This window comes from Fundulus heteroclitus, chromosome 13 (assembly GCF_011125445.2).
Source record: "Fundulus heteroclitus isolate FHET01 chromosome 13, MU-UCD_Fhet_4.1, whole genome shotgun sequence".
NCBI lineage: Eukaryota > Metazoa > Chordata > Actinopteri > Cyprinodontiformes > Fundulidae > Fundulus > Fundulus heteroclitus.
In genome coordinates, this window is record NC_046373.1 from 11,179,216 (window position 1) to 11,194,621 (window position 15,406).

Consider the following 15,406-nt stretch of genomic DNA (forward strand, 5'->3'; position numbering starts at 1 on the left):
CAACGAGCTGCAGGTGAGGGCCACGCCTCCTCAGCCAACCAGACACACCTGTGGAATAGAGTTAGAGTAGAGCAGCACAGAGAATCCTGACATATATATATATATATATATATATATATATATATATATATATATATATATATATACTGTATGTATAGGCTATGTACACAGACACCGATCTACAGACAACAGCACTGATCTACATAGGAGCAAAACTATATACAGACAAGTGAGAGCAGAGGTGCTCATAACAGCATTTAAAAATTATATATTACAAACCGCAATCTGGGGGGAAATAAATCAACAAAAAACCTTACGCATCTAAGAATCAAATACATTACAAAATCATAGCAAAAACTGTATAATATCCCCCCCACCACAAATCATGTCTATCCAGTAATTTAGGACCATTTTGTTTGTTTTTGGTGTTTAATGTACTTTTCTCTGCTTCCATCCCTGCTACCCATTAGCACATATTGTGTTTATGCCAGAAAAACTGTAACTGTAAAGCATGAGGAATATCTATTATAAAATCTTACTTATGGAAAGTAATTCCCCAGGATCTGGTTTCTAGTAGGCCTATCCTTTTATTTGCGCACCCATAAGCGGAGTAAAAGTCAGGCTTCCTGGGACGTAGCTCTGGAAGTTTGCTTACTTTCAATACAAAATCGAAATTATATATTAAGTTAGACAATAATTTAATTTCATTCAATTGGTCCCATGTAGCCCCTAAAGGGGTGACGTTTCAGTCAGTTGATTTATCTGGAAATCGGGTGAGAATTCACCGCATTCAGAGTGTCTGAAAACATAAAGTACATTTTTCTGAATTGACTTGTATTCTCTCTGAGCGCAGCTAGGTCTGACCTAAGATGGCCGCTCTGTCGGCACGCCTCTCACCCGAGGACGCGGCGTCTACGTATTCATGTCTGTGGTCCAAAAGGTCTGTGGGCCATAGATTTCATCATCCAATAAAACAGTTACATCAAAGGAACATAAAAGAACGTACATGAGATAAAAAAAAGGACATTACCTCAAAATGTATTAATTTATTGTTGTATTCCGCCTTGTGACCCCTGGAGGATCCCAAATATAAAATGGCAAATTTATATAGATACACTTTTATTATTTGACAATAAGTTTTGCCAACTGAGGGGGAAATACAGAAACATAGCATATAAGATGTATGAAACGTTTCTGAAAAATCCAATCTTTAAAAAAATGCTGAAATATTAAACTGGGGTTTCTGCTAATTTTAAGGTAAATTTAAGACTGTTTGATGCCATTATTTAAATTGAAGGTGGCATGAATTTAACATTAATTACAAAACAAAAGAAAATAATGAATAAATGCTAACTTTTAAAACGTATATAAAAAAAAATACCAATAAGGACAATCTGGAAATAATGAAGAAACGTCAAGACCCAAAATTGAAAAGACTGCATTTCAGAGTTTTTAAGACCTCGTTTTTTTCTTTTCTTTTTTTGTCCTCCAGCAAAACTAGTTTCAGGAGATGGCAACAGAGACAAAACATTGTGAAAAGAATGTGAAAAAAATGTGAAAAGTAAAATGATAAAAATGAGAAAGAGGCAAAACGTCAATTTAAACGCCTTTTAAACAAGCTTCAAAACATAATGTGGGTCCAACAACTGACAGACAAGGTAAAACCTATATATTTTCAAACTTAACCAAATTTGCAACAAAGTGTAATTGATTTCTGTAAATAATCAGCATGCTATGGTGCTGAATGACCTTTCAAATAAAATAGATCTGGTGGTCTTTATAGCTTCTTGAGGATGATCCGTGTTGGAGTAAAGTCTAAAACTCACCACTACTCTGTTAGCAATGAAGAAATCCTCTTTAATTGGGCATGTGCTACCTTTATATTTGCATAGGTGAAGTGGTACTAACTTCATACAATACTTACGTAGTATGAAGCTCTCATAAGAACTGGATTTGCGACCCCAGTTCCACTTTACATTATTTATTAGGTAAACAGTATTTAACAAACTACGGAGACCTGGTTTCCTATTTCTCAGATGAAGTCCATCATTTCACTGTAAAGTTGGGAAAGAGGGGCCAACTATTATTAAACTAACAAGATTAATAACTTTAAACTATATTTATTTTTCTCTGTATAGTAATGGTCACACTTGTCCTGAATAGATTCCAGCTTTAATTTGAAAGAATTTTTCATCTACTATTCATAAACCTTAGGCTCATAGTTAGTAGAGTAACTACTAGAGCTGTGCAATATATCCTATTTGCAGCTGCCATCGCCGTGTCAGTGTGTGCGCAATGTGGCATCTGCAAAATACTGCTTGGAAGTGATATTTCGCATGCTATAATATTTCAGGGGCCATGCATTAAAACCGTTTGACAATAATAAATTTGGCAAAGTGGCTGCTGCCCCTTTGAAAAAACGCAAATGCATGCAACATTTTGCTCAGTCATTTGGTCTCTCTACGAGGTCGGTCTTTGCACCAGCACTTTATGCACATTCATACCCACAGGCAACTGTTTTTGTTAATTTTTCTTCTGTGTGAACGTTTAAAAAATACGTTTGAAATAAAGATTTTAGGATCTTGCAGCAAGCACGGTGGAAACGGCAGCACATTCCTAAAACTTGTGATTTAGCTGTTGTTGATAAGAATAACAACACATACAGAAATACGTGATTTTTCAACGTTTTAAATGAACTATATGAAAGCTGCAGAACTTATACACCAATCCCTGCTATCTCCGCAGCCTCCTTGTAAACCTCCCCAGCTTGTTGCTTGTATTGGTGCGATAACGCCTTAGCCCGCCTCACTTCCTTTATGTTCTCCTCCAGGTTTCTATTCAGCCTTCCTTGTTCTTGGTAAGTTTCTGCTGCCCCCTTCACTTGCTCAGCCATCCGACTGTGGCTCCGGAGCAGCCATTCGACCAGCTGCAGAAGGGTTGTGCCCTTTGAGATGGTGGCTTTAGCGCCGTTAGAAATGCCCCTGACTTCATTCTGTGCCGACTGCAGACTCGAGGGCACCGGGTCCTCCTCGGCTTCTCCTTCTGGGCCCACAGGATCCAAGGTGAGGGAGAAGTCATAGCCTTTCATCTTCAAAGACACTCTGTATGTGGTCTCTGCTGACCGAAAGGTGGAGAGAAATTACAGCAACCAAAAAAAAAAAAAAAAAGAATAAAGAAACATCTGCTTATCATGCTGCTTTGAATGAAAGGTTTGCTGCTCACCCTGCTGCTTGCTAATCTTCCCTATGCATTCTGCAAAAGCCAGGCTTTCAGCATCCGTACTGTCACAGCTCTGTTTCAGCTGTCTGATGTGTCCAACCATGGCTTCATAGTGTTTCTGCTGCTCGTTGAAGGTCTCTGCCATTTCAGTAAACCTCAGGTCCAACTCTGGCACATTCACCCGCCTCATCATCAGCTGTCCAGTCCTTATCGCAGCCTCTGTCTCTGTGCATTGCACACAAAAAAAACGCAAGGAAAGCAGGCTAAGATAAAAAGGAAGAAGTAGAATATGATGGAATTCCTAAACCAGTTCAGTGCTGGTGTGAAACCCAGACGTGGTTTACCGCTGTGAGCTGAGGGGGTCTGTCTGGCTGATTCAGCTCCATTCACTTCAGGTGGAGATCCAGGCTGCAGCAGAGGCTGCCTCTGAAACAGAAGATATGTTCCTCATATTTACACACATGCAGTGTAGTTCTCATTTCATCCCCCCCCCCCCTCATAAAGATGGTTCCAATGTCCCAAGATATATTCATCTTTTATTAAAATCAGCAGTAGGAAATTATTGATGACATTTAATTTCCTTCAAATTAGATGCAATTAATGTAATTTGCAAATTTAATATATCATTTTCTAAATTGGTAAGAGATCCGGGGAAGATCAAACTAGTGAACATACTCTAGCACATGGTACAAAGTAGAAACTTGGAGTCATCAGGTCTTCGTAAAAACCTTTAAACCCCCATTTACATACAGACAGGCTGTTTTGGAACAATAATAAAAAATAAAGCCTTTTCTGTTTTCAGTAACAAACAAAACTATATTGTTTGGTCAGATGGGTCTAAGACAGCTTTTCATCAACAAACACTTCAGGTGGATTTATGAAATGTCCAAATTTGTTGAAAAGCACCCCTTGTTAGATCTGGAGGGGGATCAGTGATGCTGTGGGCCTGTTTCTCTTCCAACCTCACAAAAGGTGCAAGGCATAAGCTATTACTGACCGTCGGGACAGGGAGCTCCATTAGCCGCATGGCTCAATACAAAATACGACAAAAAGACAATAACTAGAAAAAGGAACAGTGATAACAGCAGTAATAATAACAGTTGTGTTAAGAATAGCAGAAGAGTTGTAATTATGATGGCTGCTGCAATAATAACGGTAGTAGCAGCTATAATATTAATACAAGTAGCAATGCAAATAGTAGTAGTAATAGTATTAACATAACTAGTAAACGGACATAATATTCCATGAATATGATTGCTTCTCATTGCAGAGTCTAATAGCAGAAGTAAAAGTGATCGTCTGATCCGCTCAGTCCGCCTCTTTGATGGTATGAGCCGCTGGCTGAAAGGGCTGCCCAGCTGCCAGGCCGCCTCATGAAGAGGGTTACACAGGTTATTAATCAGGATGGCTCTTATTTTACCCACAATCCTCTTCTCACACATCGACTCTAAGATGACCTCTTTGAGATACCAGAACATTATAAATAATGCTGCGGTGCACTCTGTCAGCAAATAGAGCATGCATATCATGATCATCAATCGGCCACGTTCGACTCAAAAAGACAGATCGCAGCCATTTTACAGAAAGATGTAAATTACTGTGCAATTGCATGAATGTATTAGGCAAATACTCCACAAGAACCTAAACTGTGCAAATAGACATTAGCACGTAAGAGACAGTGTAAATAATTCTCTATTGGATCAAGAACCTGTTTGTAAATAAATATGTAACATATAATGAACTAGGCTGGACGTAGCTTAAGATAAATAAAATCCCCTTTATGACCATCTCAGTCCCTAGTTAAATAGCCTACATTAATTTTTAGGAAAAGAAATGATCAAAGTCTCGGCATGCTCCAGTCTTATGAAATGTTTTATGAGAAAACTAAATGCTGAAGATTGTAGCTATAAGGTTCCAGCAGCAAAGGTGCTGACAACTGCACCATCTGTAATTGTGGCAAAAACAACAGTCTTGTCATTTGTTTTTTGTTTTTCTGCACTGCATTAATAATCTGAAATTGAGACTTGAAGTCTGAAAGCATTTTTACAGTTTATACCAGGGATGTCGATAAATGTACATAGCAGCCCAGCAAGTAAACAAGACACACAGAATAACTAACTTGCTTATCCCAAAGAAATTAAGATTTAATGAGAACAGTTTTGTTTAAAGCCTCTCGAGTAAAAAATATGCACCTAATTTTAACTAATAGACGATAGCTCTAAACGTGCCTTATAGGTCTCATACTAGTTAAACTGACACATTGGAGAAAACACCACTGAAGCCAGACATTTCTCTCACATTGTTCCGTTTTTACTCGCGAGAATTTCAATGAAACCTCGGCGCAATGTACCGAGAGCATACCTCGTTGGCGTTGTCGCTGGAAACGCAGCAGCAGCAAAGGAGACGGAGCATTTTCACCGGCTTCTGGGTCCCTTAGCTTGTTTTCAGGTCACCTATTGTTTTTTTCATTAACTTTTTTTTGTCGTCCTCCACATTCCTACATGACGTAAGTGTCACGCGGCCCCGGAAAAAAAAGCTTCCCTGTTGTGTGTGAACGTTGCAGCCAAGGTGCGATAAAGTGCGACAGGTGCAGCAACAGGTGAACGCCAGGAATGGCGCAACCTCGTCGTTTATTGGCACCCTCGATAAGATAGGTAAAAGAGATTTTATTGCAGTATAATCGTACAGAGAAATTGAAAACCATCCACAATTATTTAAAAAAATATACTAATTTGACTACATTTATTTAGATAGAAAGATGCGCATGTAAAGACGTGTCCTTGTGAAAATGATCAAAATGGATACCTATTGGTGTTAAATAAAAAAAAACTGAAGCTTTTTATGCATTCGTTGCTCTTTCAAGTAGCGTATCTAAGTAGTTTTATTTAAAAATCCTGATTTACAAAGGCTGATTTCTATTATTCTTCAAAATAGGAAAGACAAACGAAACTAGCATTCAAAGTGTATGGTCTTCGTGAGTATGGAAGCTGCCACAAGTAGCTATTGACCTAAAGTTCCCCTAATCAATTATCAATTAAAAATGTGTCTGTGATTAAAAACAAAAACAAAGTTAGCCAAGGACCCACATTTATCTTGTCACTACTTACGAGTTTTCTAAAGTCAATGTAAGGGTTTATCAGAGTAGAGATCTTCAACTTTTTTATTTTTAAGAAGTCACGTGAATTTAGAACTTAAAGCCGCTTATACGCAAGTGATCTTCTGAGTCAAAAATTCTTACATAGACAGGTCTTCCAGGACTTTGGCTTCATTGCTAACAGCCTACAGATATTAATATCTAATTGAACGAAAGTCCCCCAAAAAGGTTAGGGTTGTGAAATCCCTTAAAAAAATCTGTATATCACATAGGATGTACAAGATTTTAATCTTTATAATGCATTTCTATTTCATGTGGTATACATGACTATTATTTTATTTTATTAACATCAGACTGTTAAACTGCCGTTGAACTGCTAAACTACAACCCACAAACTCTGCACAACATTTGCATTTTTTGCACATTTTAGCATCATTGCAGCTCATATATTTACAAATTTGCATTTTTTTCCCATTTTTGCATCATTGCAGCTCATATAGCATTACAAATGCTATCGGACTCCTAGTCTTAAAATTGCACAAACAAATGCATTCATGCACAAATGCCCCTGCACAATCCAATCTGTACATAAATAATGTCTCTTTTTTGTTACATTTCAATTGTTTGTATACTGTATATTATTTAAAATCTACTGTTTACTTCTAAATCTCTGCCGCACCTAAAACTGTAATTTAACATCTACTGCGATTTACAAAAGCTGTACGAAACGAAATTTCGTTCTGTACGCACTTTGTGCATACCAAATGACAAATAAAGTTGTCTAAGTCTAAGTGTCTAAGTCTGTCTAAGTCTAAGTCTAAGTCATTTTAATAGAATAAATAATTTAAAGTACTATTGTAGGTGGAAGGTCTATGTGATATTTTCCAAAAGAAGTCTCCTTTACATTATTATTTTCCAGATCCCAATACATATAGAATTTGCTGAGTGAACATTTAGAGGTATGATCATTAAAAGAAAAAAAAGAGAAAAAAAACTGGAAGAAATACATGACAGATGCATAGTTACTGAAATGTCAAATATTTATTTAAAAACACAATAAAATTATTGAAGTATTGAAACCATTCATTAAAACCTAAAGTAACTGCATTTTAAAACCATATCTAATGATATTAGTGTTTGGATATATTTAATATTTCTGAGCTTCTGTTCATCATGAAGTTACTTGTTCACTTTGGGTTGTCATAGACCCTAACATCTGAATGGCTCAGAAACTCATCCACAGACCCATCACCCCGTCTAATCATCCTTACCCGATAGCTTGAATGGTTAAGGTTGACAAATATAAGGAATTTAATATACACCGCAACATTGGACAAGGAATTAATCGTAAAACATAATTACATAAAAGAAAAACTACCTAAACATGTAATACACATTTAATGAATCGTTATTACAATGACAGATTTAATTGTGGAAAAATGTAATTCATTATCATAAACATTTTAACAAATAGTGTTGAATGTATCTGTTTCTGTAATATATACACATTCATTTAAATCAAAATCCTGTCGCTACGTTGCTCTTGTTAAACTCAGACAGAAGGGGGCGGCATAACGCCGTAATGGAACTTCTGTGGCAGCGCGAGGAAGGAGAAGAAGACGGCCATAGAAGGGAGGCGTTAAGCTAACCTTAGCACGAGCCTGCTAAATGTTCCGTGTAAATCTCTTAAATTAACGTTTTAAACTGCCGATAAGAGGGGACTGGTTTATGTCCTAGCAACCGCACCAAGAAAGCCAACATCTAACCCTCGCCTTTTAATTTTAGACGTTTAAAACAAGTTGTTGTCTTTGTGTGCAAGACAATTGCCAGTGGTTGCTGAGCGACAACAAAAGCCACACGCCGCTGGCTGTGTAGCTGAGCCCGCTGTTGCCTTTACGTGAACTAGTCGGACAATTGTGTACCTGACATGACGGGGGTGGCCTCTCCGGAGAAGGCAGCAAACGCCAAGAAGAAAAGTGAGAGGAAGTCTGCCTCTAAAGAAGAGTACAGGCAACTTTCCAGCATCATGACAGGCATGAACGCTCTGAGGAAACAGGTGCAAAGATTTGTTTTGTAAAGTGTCTTTGCATGGGGGAGGTGTGTGTGCCCGTGCCTGTCCGTTTCCAAACATAATAACTTCCAGCTGTGTTTGGTGTTCACCTCCAGGGTACGCTCTGTGACGTCACCCTGGTGGTTCAGGGGAAACACTTCGCTGCCCACAGAGTGGTCCTCGCTGCTGCCAGCCACTTCTTCAGCCTCATGTTTACCAGTAATCATCACACACAAAATGTTCATATTGGGGTGGATGGATGCAAAATGCATGAGTATTAAACATTTGATTCTGTACCACATTGGAAATCTGTTTAAAGCCACAAAGCAGACCCTTCTGTAAAATCAATCTCTCTTTAAATATAGGACAGGTTGTAATGTATAGAGCAACATAGCATGGGCAGCTATTTTTTTTTTTTTTTTTTTTATGTTTTGTTGTGCGTCATTTAATCATGAAATATACCCTCAACAAGTAAGCTTCCGTACCTACTCTGATGTCGTTGGCATAAGCAACTAATCAGAGTTATTTTGGGTATATCTTTCTATTCCTTTTTCCTCTTCATGTGCATGGTATAAGGCTGTAACGCATGTATGTAAAAATCTTTCAAAACTACGTAGCTATTTTTTTCTTCAAATGCTTCAATTAAAACCCTGCAATTACAAAATATATACTTTATTACCCAGCTGTTTTCTTTTTTACTGTCAACATACATTAGTTAGTCAAGATAGACTATCAAATAGTGTCATTAAGACCATCAGGGGATGTAAGAATACATGTTCAGGCATTTGATTACCTCTGTTAAATTGTATTTATAGAATCGCATTTATAGAACTTTTTGTACAGTTAAATATAAGGCAAATTGCTACACACCTTTTATTTGTAATAAGGGAGAGCTGATGACAGATATAAACAATATGAAAAATTCTAATGCTAGAAATGGCACTGAACATAGATAAAGATAAAACATAAAATTACATTTCATTAATTAGGGAATTTAAAAGTAAAAGCAATAAGATTAATAATATTAAAGTAACATTCTCAAGAACCCGCCTATGTAGCTTGAGAGGGTTGGATCTGTCACTGAATGGGTCATGTGACCTAAGGCGCTGCTCTAGGTCACATGACCCATTCTAGGTTATGGCAGTCTAACAACAAAACAGGTGTGACACTTACCTGATCAGACAATATTTGGTTCTCTGATGTAGGATTTAATCTAGAGGGGTGAATGTGGCCTTGTCTTTAAAGATAACTCTGTGACTTCTCAGTCTGCTGGTCCAAACTGGTCTGCTATCAGATTCCAAAGCACAGAGGGGGACTGTTTATTATGTGAGAGTGCAGCGTTGCCTGTGGCCTTTAGAGTCGCTAAACCCAGAAGTTACAAGTCTAGTGCCACCAGTGGCTAAACATTACACTATGTTGTTTTAATTCCATGTTTTACAGTGTAGATATTTTCTTACTTTAATAGCAAAATATTCAGAGTTTCATGAATAGCAAAGATTTGTGAGGATAACTGTATTAAATGTTTTTTTTTTTAGTTTTCTGTGCCAAAATCAGGCTTAAATATCCCTATCACTTAAGAAGGATTTTGTCCAATAAGGTTTAAATGCGTTTCATATTTGGGTAAAAAGAACAACTGTCCTTTCTGTACTGAAATAAAAGGGGATTCACATCTGAACTTGCTATGCCTCTTTTCCTGACTCATATTCGGTTTTACCAGGGATTCCTTGGCCCACATTATGCGCATATTTAGGTAAAGGGAGTATATTTCAACAGAAAATACTATTTTTGTCTCAAAACTTAGTAAAGAGAATAATATTTATTTAACTTTTGTAATAAACCCAGTTCATGAAACATGCAAGAGCATCTACTGTGGGGTTAATGGTTTGCCTCTGTTTTTCTTTTGAATGATGTATTTATCAATTTGTTTTTATGTGCAGCCAGAATGATGGAATCCATGTCTCATGAGGTGGAGCTGAAGAGTGCGGAGCCTGAGATCATTGAGCTGCTGATTGAATTCATTTACACAGCAAAGTAAGATTCTGACATAAAATGCCTGTTGTGTTCCTCAGAAATAATTAGCTTGTAGTTTCATCAAGGAAAGTTCTGATTTCTCTAAAAGAGACATTTCTGTGCGTCAGAATCTCTGTGAACAGCAGCAACGTTCAGTCGTTGCTGGATGCAGCCAACCAGTACCAGATTGAGCCGGTGAAGAAGATGTGTGTGGAGTTCCTTAAAGGACAGATCGACGCCACAAACTGCCTGGGTACGCGCTTTAACTACAGATCCAACTCCAGCAAATTACAACGACTCTAGTCGCATTCATGGTTTTGGTCTTTCTGTCCCTCTGCAGGGATTTCAGCCTTAGCGGACTGCATGGACTGTCCTGAGCTGAAAGCCGCAGCCGAAGACTTTTTCCAGCTCCATTTTACAGAAGTCTACAAACTGGATGAGTTCTTACAGCTGGATGTTACACAGCTCGCATATTTGCTGCACCAAGACAAACTCACAGTTCGTGCTGAGGCTCAGGTAAACACAAATTCATTTAATCTTTACCTTATTAATGTTTCTAACACAGTCTGACACTTTTAGGGCTTCAGGCTTTCATCAGGGTACAACAGAATATAGGAATAAATCTTGTTAAAAAAAACTTTAAAACCGTGTGACTTTGGGTTTTTTTTGTGCTCTGCTGGTGCGTTTGTGTTTAGATTTATGATGCGGCAGTGCGTTGGCTGAAATACGACGTGTGCAACAGGAAGCAGTACATGGTGGAGGTGCTGGGGTGCGTCCGCTTCCCGCTGGTCTCCAAAACCTTCCTGTCGAAGACCGTGCAGGCAGAGCCGCTCATCCAGGACAACCCACAGTGCCTCAAGATGGTCATCAGTGAGTGGGGGGGGGGGGGCAGAGGCTTACTGTGCTGGCCAGTAGTTGACACGCACTCGTTATGAGGATTAATGTCATTTTAATTTGGGGAATTTAATCATGCGTTTAACCTGTGTGATATCATTCAGGGAGGATATTCTCTAATCCACACCTTTAAAATGATACATAATGGCTCAAACGCATACATACAGCCTCACTACTATTTAGTAAAACGTCCCTTTAGAGTTACACCTCATCCACACACTTGCCTTCTGGGATAATTTTGACCGCTCTCTTTAGATTCCCGCCACACGCCCGGCTTTTAAGCATGTTACAAAAAAAATCCACAATAGGTTCGAGTTCGTGGCCATTCTAGTTGTGATGTGTGCTTAAAGCTGGGTCTGTGCAATGAACTCTGGTCATTCTGCCAGGAAGAGTGAAGAGTAATCATCCAGGTAATGCAGTTGGTGTAGATTATCTGCAGTTGGTGCAGGGACATTTATCCAAATATTAGCTGGGGTGCACGTATGTATTTGTGTGCATGTGCAATTTTGAATTAAATAATCCCAAATTGTGCACAAGAAACATTTTAAATACAATTATAACCCATTTCAAATGGGTTTTTCAAAACCCCAAATTAATCACATATAGAAATTGTGCATTTAAGTAGCAGTGAAATATGTTTCTGAAAGGTTAAACAAAACGAACAATGACCACTTTAAGATGTGTGTTTTAATCGAGAAGAACAGCATTCGTTAAGATTAGCATTCCGTACAAAAGCTGCTTCTTTTCTCCAAGGTGGGATGCGTTACCATCTGCTGTCTCTGGAGGACCGAGAGGACCTGGGAGAGAACAGTCGGCCCCGACGCAAGAAGCATGACTATCGCATCGCCTTGTTTGGAGGCTCACAGCCTCAATCCTGCCGCTACTTTAACCCCAAGGTATTACGTTCTACACCAAGACCGATCTGAGCAGCAGTGCAGCTCATTATGGTTATGTGCACTCATTCGGTGCACATATCGCAACGTTTAGGTTTGTGCAGAAGCATGAGTCGGTTAAGTCCTAAAGAGCAGCTCATCATTGCCCATGGCTTTATAAAAGCGGGTATTTTCGGATCAAAGTGGTGAAGCGTCAGTATTTACCGTGCAGGACTCCACCTGGACAGACATCCGCTGCCCCTTCGAGAAGCGCCGCGACGCCACCGCCATCTTCTGGGACAACGTGGTGTACATCCTGGGGGGTTCGCAGCTCTTCCCCATCAAGCGCATGGATTGCTACAATGTTCTGAAAGACAGCTGGTATTCCAAGCTGGGTCCACCCACGCCTCGCGACAGCCTGGCTGCTTGCGCTTCTCAGGGCAAGATCTATACATCGGGGGGGTCAGAAGTGGGTAAGCACTTCAGATGCCGGACTGAGGCTTCTTATTTCCACTAATAGGGTTGCAGAAAGTGGATTAATTTGAGTCGTATGATGCTTGTCGTCAGTGGATTTCAGCACTGTACTCATTTGTGTCTGCAGGCAGCTCCGCATTGGACCTTTTCGAGTGTTATGACACAAGGACAGAGTCGTGGCAGGTGAAGACCAGCATGCTGTTGGCCCGCTGCAGCCACGGCTCCGTCGAGGCCAACGGACTCATTTACGTGTGCGGAGGAACGGTGGGCAATAACGTCTCTGGGAGGATCCTCAACAACTTCGAGGCGTACGACCCCAGCACACAACAGTGAGTACGACGTGTCTGAGTCAGGAGGGGGGTCACACAGTTTCCACGACCGTCACTGTAGTCGTGGCAAAAACTAAGTGACGTTTTGTCATTTCGCTTCTTCATATGTGTAACAATGATTTGTGGCACATATTCAAAATTATATGTGATACGGTTCCCACAAACATATTTACATTGCCATATTTCGACAAACAAATCACAGCGAAACAAAACAGCTGTTTTGGAGGATGTAATTGAAAGTAATCACGACTCCTCCACGGATTACACTGCTACCACCTCGCACTGTTTTCACCATTCTGCTCAAAAGGCAACAAACATGCATATTTTGATACACACTCATCTAACTTTAAATTTTGTCAGGAAAAGAAAAACAAATGGGGCTCATATTATGCTAGTTAGCCAGTCAGTGACCAAAATACCTCTAATATCTATATTTTCCTGGCAGCATAAAGAGCAGTTAGTCAGTAGAGATTACGTCTGTTGAGTGTGGTATAGCAATTTGGACCTCGATCCGTCCATAAACAAGGTTTAAGGCCTTAACATACTGGAGGTAAAACTATAACAAACATTTCTAGCCTGAATATTTCATACTTCACAAGAACCCAGATGCAAAACTCTAAAAAAAAGGCCCTCCTACTGCAGAATCTGTATAGAATAGCTGTCGAAATATCACATAAGAAACATGTCGAACATAAGCTGGAAGAACAAAATGAGCCATGGAAGAGAGAACAAATTAGGCTTTTACCGAGTACATACCTATACAAACAGGTCATTATGCTTTTCATGCATAACGCCAGAATGTGTTTTTAAGATTACATTTCATTCAAATTGTTTATCCTGCCAAAAGTCCAGGAAACCGGAATAATACATTTCACACAGAGGAGACTTGAGAAATTTTAGTTTATCCTGTAAATTTCTATGAAAAAAAAATAAAATAAAAAGCTTCCTCAAACCAGTAGCCTTTAGATTCTAACAAGTAGCCGGTGAATATTTTCTCCCACACTCTAATTGTGCCTTTCAGATGGAGAGAGCTGTGTGGGATGAAAGAGGCCAGGAAGAACCACGGACTGGTGGTCGTCAACAACAGGATCTACGCGGTCGGGGGCCAGGGCCCTTTAGGTAACCGCCGCAGTGACCAAGAAGGAGCGGGACGCCGTTAAGCCCGCCGTCCGTTTTAAAAGGATGTTTTTTTGGGTTCTCGTAGGTGGGCTGGACTCGGTGGAATATTACGACATTGCCAGCAACGAGTGGCGATCCGCCTCCCCGATGCCATGGAGGGGCGTGACAGTGAAGTGCGCGGCGGTTGGCGATGCGATCTATGTGCTGGCGGGCTTTCAGGGGGTGGGTCGGCTCGGCCACGTCCTGGAGTACCACACTGAAACCGACAGGTTGGTACAGTAGCTTACTTTCCAAAACTGCTGTTTTTTTTATATCTACTTATATCTTATATGGGAATCATGTGCAAAAGAACAACCCAAATATTTCTAAAACAACCACAAATCGTCGCACAATTTGTTCCATTTCCTCCTATTTTGAGCTTTGTTACTTGGAGGGAATCGGGACCGACACTAACTCTAAACATTAGAGCTGATTACCATCTTGTGATGGTCTTCGTCTGTTGTCAGGTGGGTGACCTGCAGCAAAGTGCGAGCGTTCCCCGTCACCAGCTGCCTGATCTGCGTGGTGGACACGTGCGGAGTGAATGAGGACGAAGACATGGACCTGATAGACTCTCAGCCTCACGCTGCATCCTCCGCCTCTTCATCTGCCCCCGCCTCATCCGCCTCGTAGGATAAGAAGCACGTTTAGCGTATTTTAACTTGTGTGTTTACAGCTTTGAAAGCAACCGGACTGACTCACAAGAGGCGGGATCTCTTTTTCCTTTCTTCTTCTTCTTCACCCGCAACAATCTAGTCATGTGAGGATTTGTGTTCTATTTATCTTCGACTTTTATTCATTTTAAATCCGCAGCTTTTTATGTTACACGGTGCGTTTTTATTTCAAGCTAAAGCTTTAGTGCTCCCATGATGTAAATAATGCCATGTACCATGCCTTTGAAGAACATGTGTAAACCTTTTATTTTCAGTTTAATGTTTTTACAGTTACACTAGTGGGAATAAAAATGATAGGAATGCAATTTGTTTACTGCTCAGATGTACATTTTTTTTCATATAAAAATGCAAAAAGCACCATATTTGGTAAAGTTAAGGCAATAATGTAAAATATTTCAGAAATTGCACAAGTCACATTGAAGATGATAATTTTGCCCCTTTGCCATTTTTCACTTTTGAAGCTTTGGTCTTATAAAAAGTTTGAAAAGTTAGATGTTCCACAGTACGTTGTTTTCCAATCACATTAATCCTTACCCACCGTGACAACTGATTATTTCATATAGTTTACCATAAACTGCTCAGTCCACTGTAAGGAAATATGGTTATATGTCCCCAATAAAAATTATCTACCA

General features: G+C 39.6%; 2 protein-coding genes across 2 annotated transcripts; one reads left to right on the forward strand and one right to left on the reverse strand.

Annotated features, from left to right (window-relative positions):
• Positions 1-1,068: 1,068 nt before the first annotated feature.
• Positions 1,069-8,282, reverse strand: si:ch73-345f18.3. Its single transcript, XM_036145050.1, has 4 exons — positions 8,236-8,282; positions 3,564-3,645; positions 3,223-3,444; positions 1,069-3,114 (listed from the first exon to the last, which is right to left on the reverse strand). The coding sequence occupies exons 3-4, from the start codon at positions 3,410-3,412 to the stop codon at positions 2,717-2,719; spliced, it is 588 nt and encodes a 195-aa protein (XP_036000943.1). The 5' UTR covers positions 3,413-3,444; positions 3,564-3,645; positions 8,236-8,282; the 3' UTR covers positions 1,069-2,716.
• On the forward strand, positions 7,914-15,100 carry klhl7 (kelch-like family member 7). Its single transcript, XM_012878894.3, has 12 exons — positions 7,914-8,369; positions 8,480-8,582; positions 10,301-10,394; positions 10,502-10,626; positions 10,714-10,889; positions 11,069-11,243; positions 12,021-12,163; positions 12,372-12,612; positions 12,741-12,942; positions 13,964-14,061; positions 14,147-14,330; positions 14,568-15,100. Exons 1-12 carry the CDS (start codon positions 8,241-8,243, stop codon positions 14,731-14,733), a joined length of 1,836 nt encoding a protein of 611 aa, XP_012734348.1. The 5' UTR covers positions 7,914-8,240; the 3' UTR covers positions 14,734-15,100.
• The last annotated feature ends 306 nt before the right edge of the window (positions 15,101-15,406 follow it).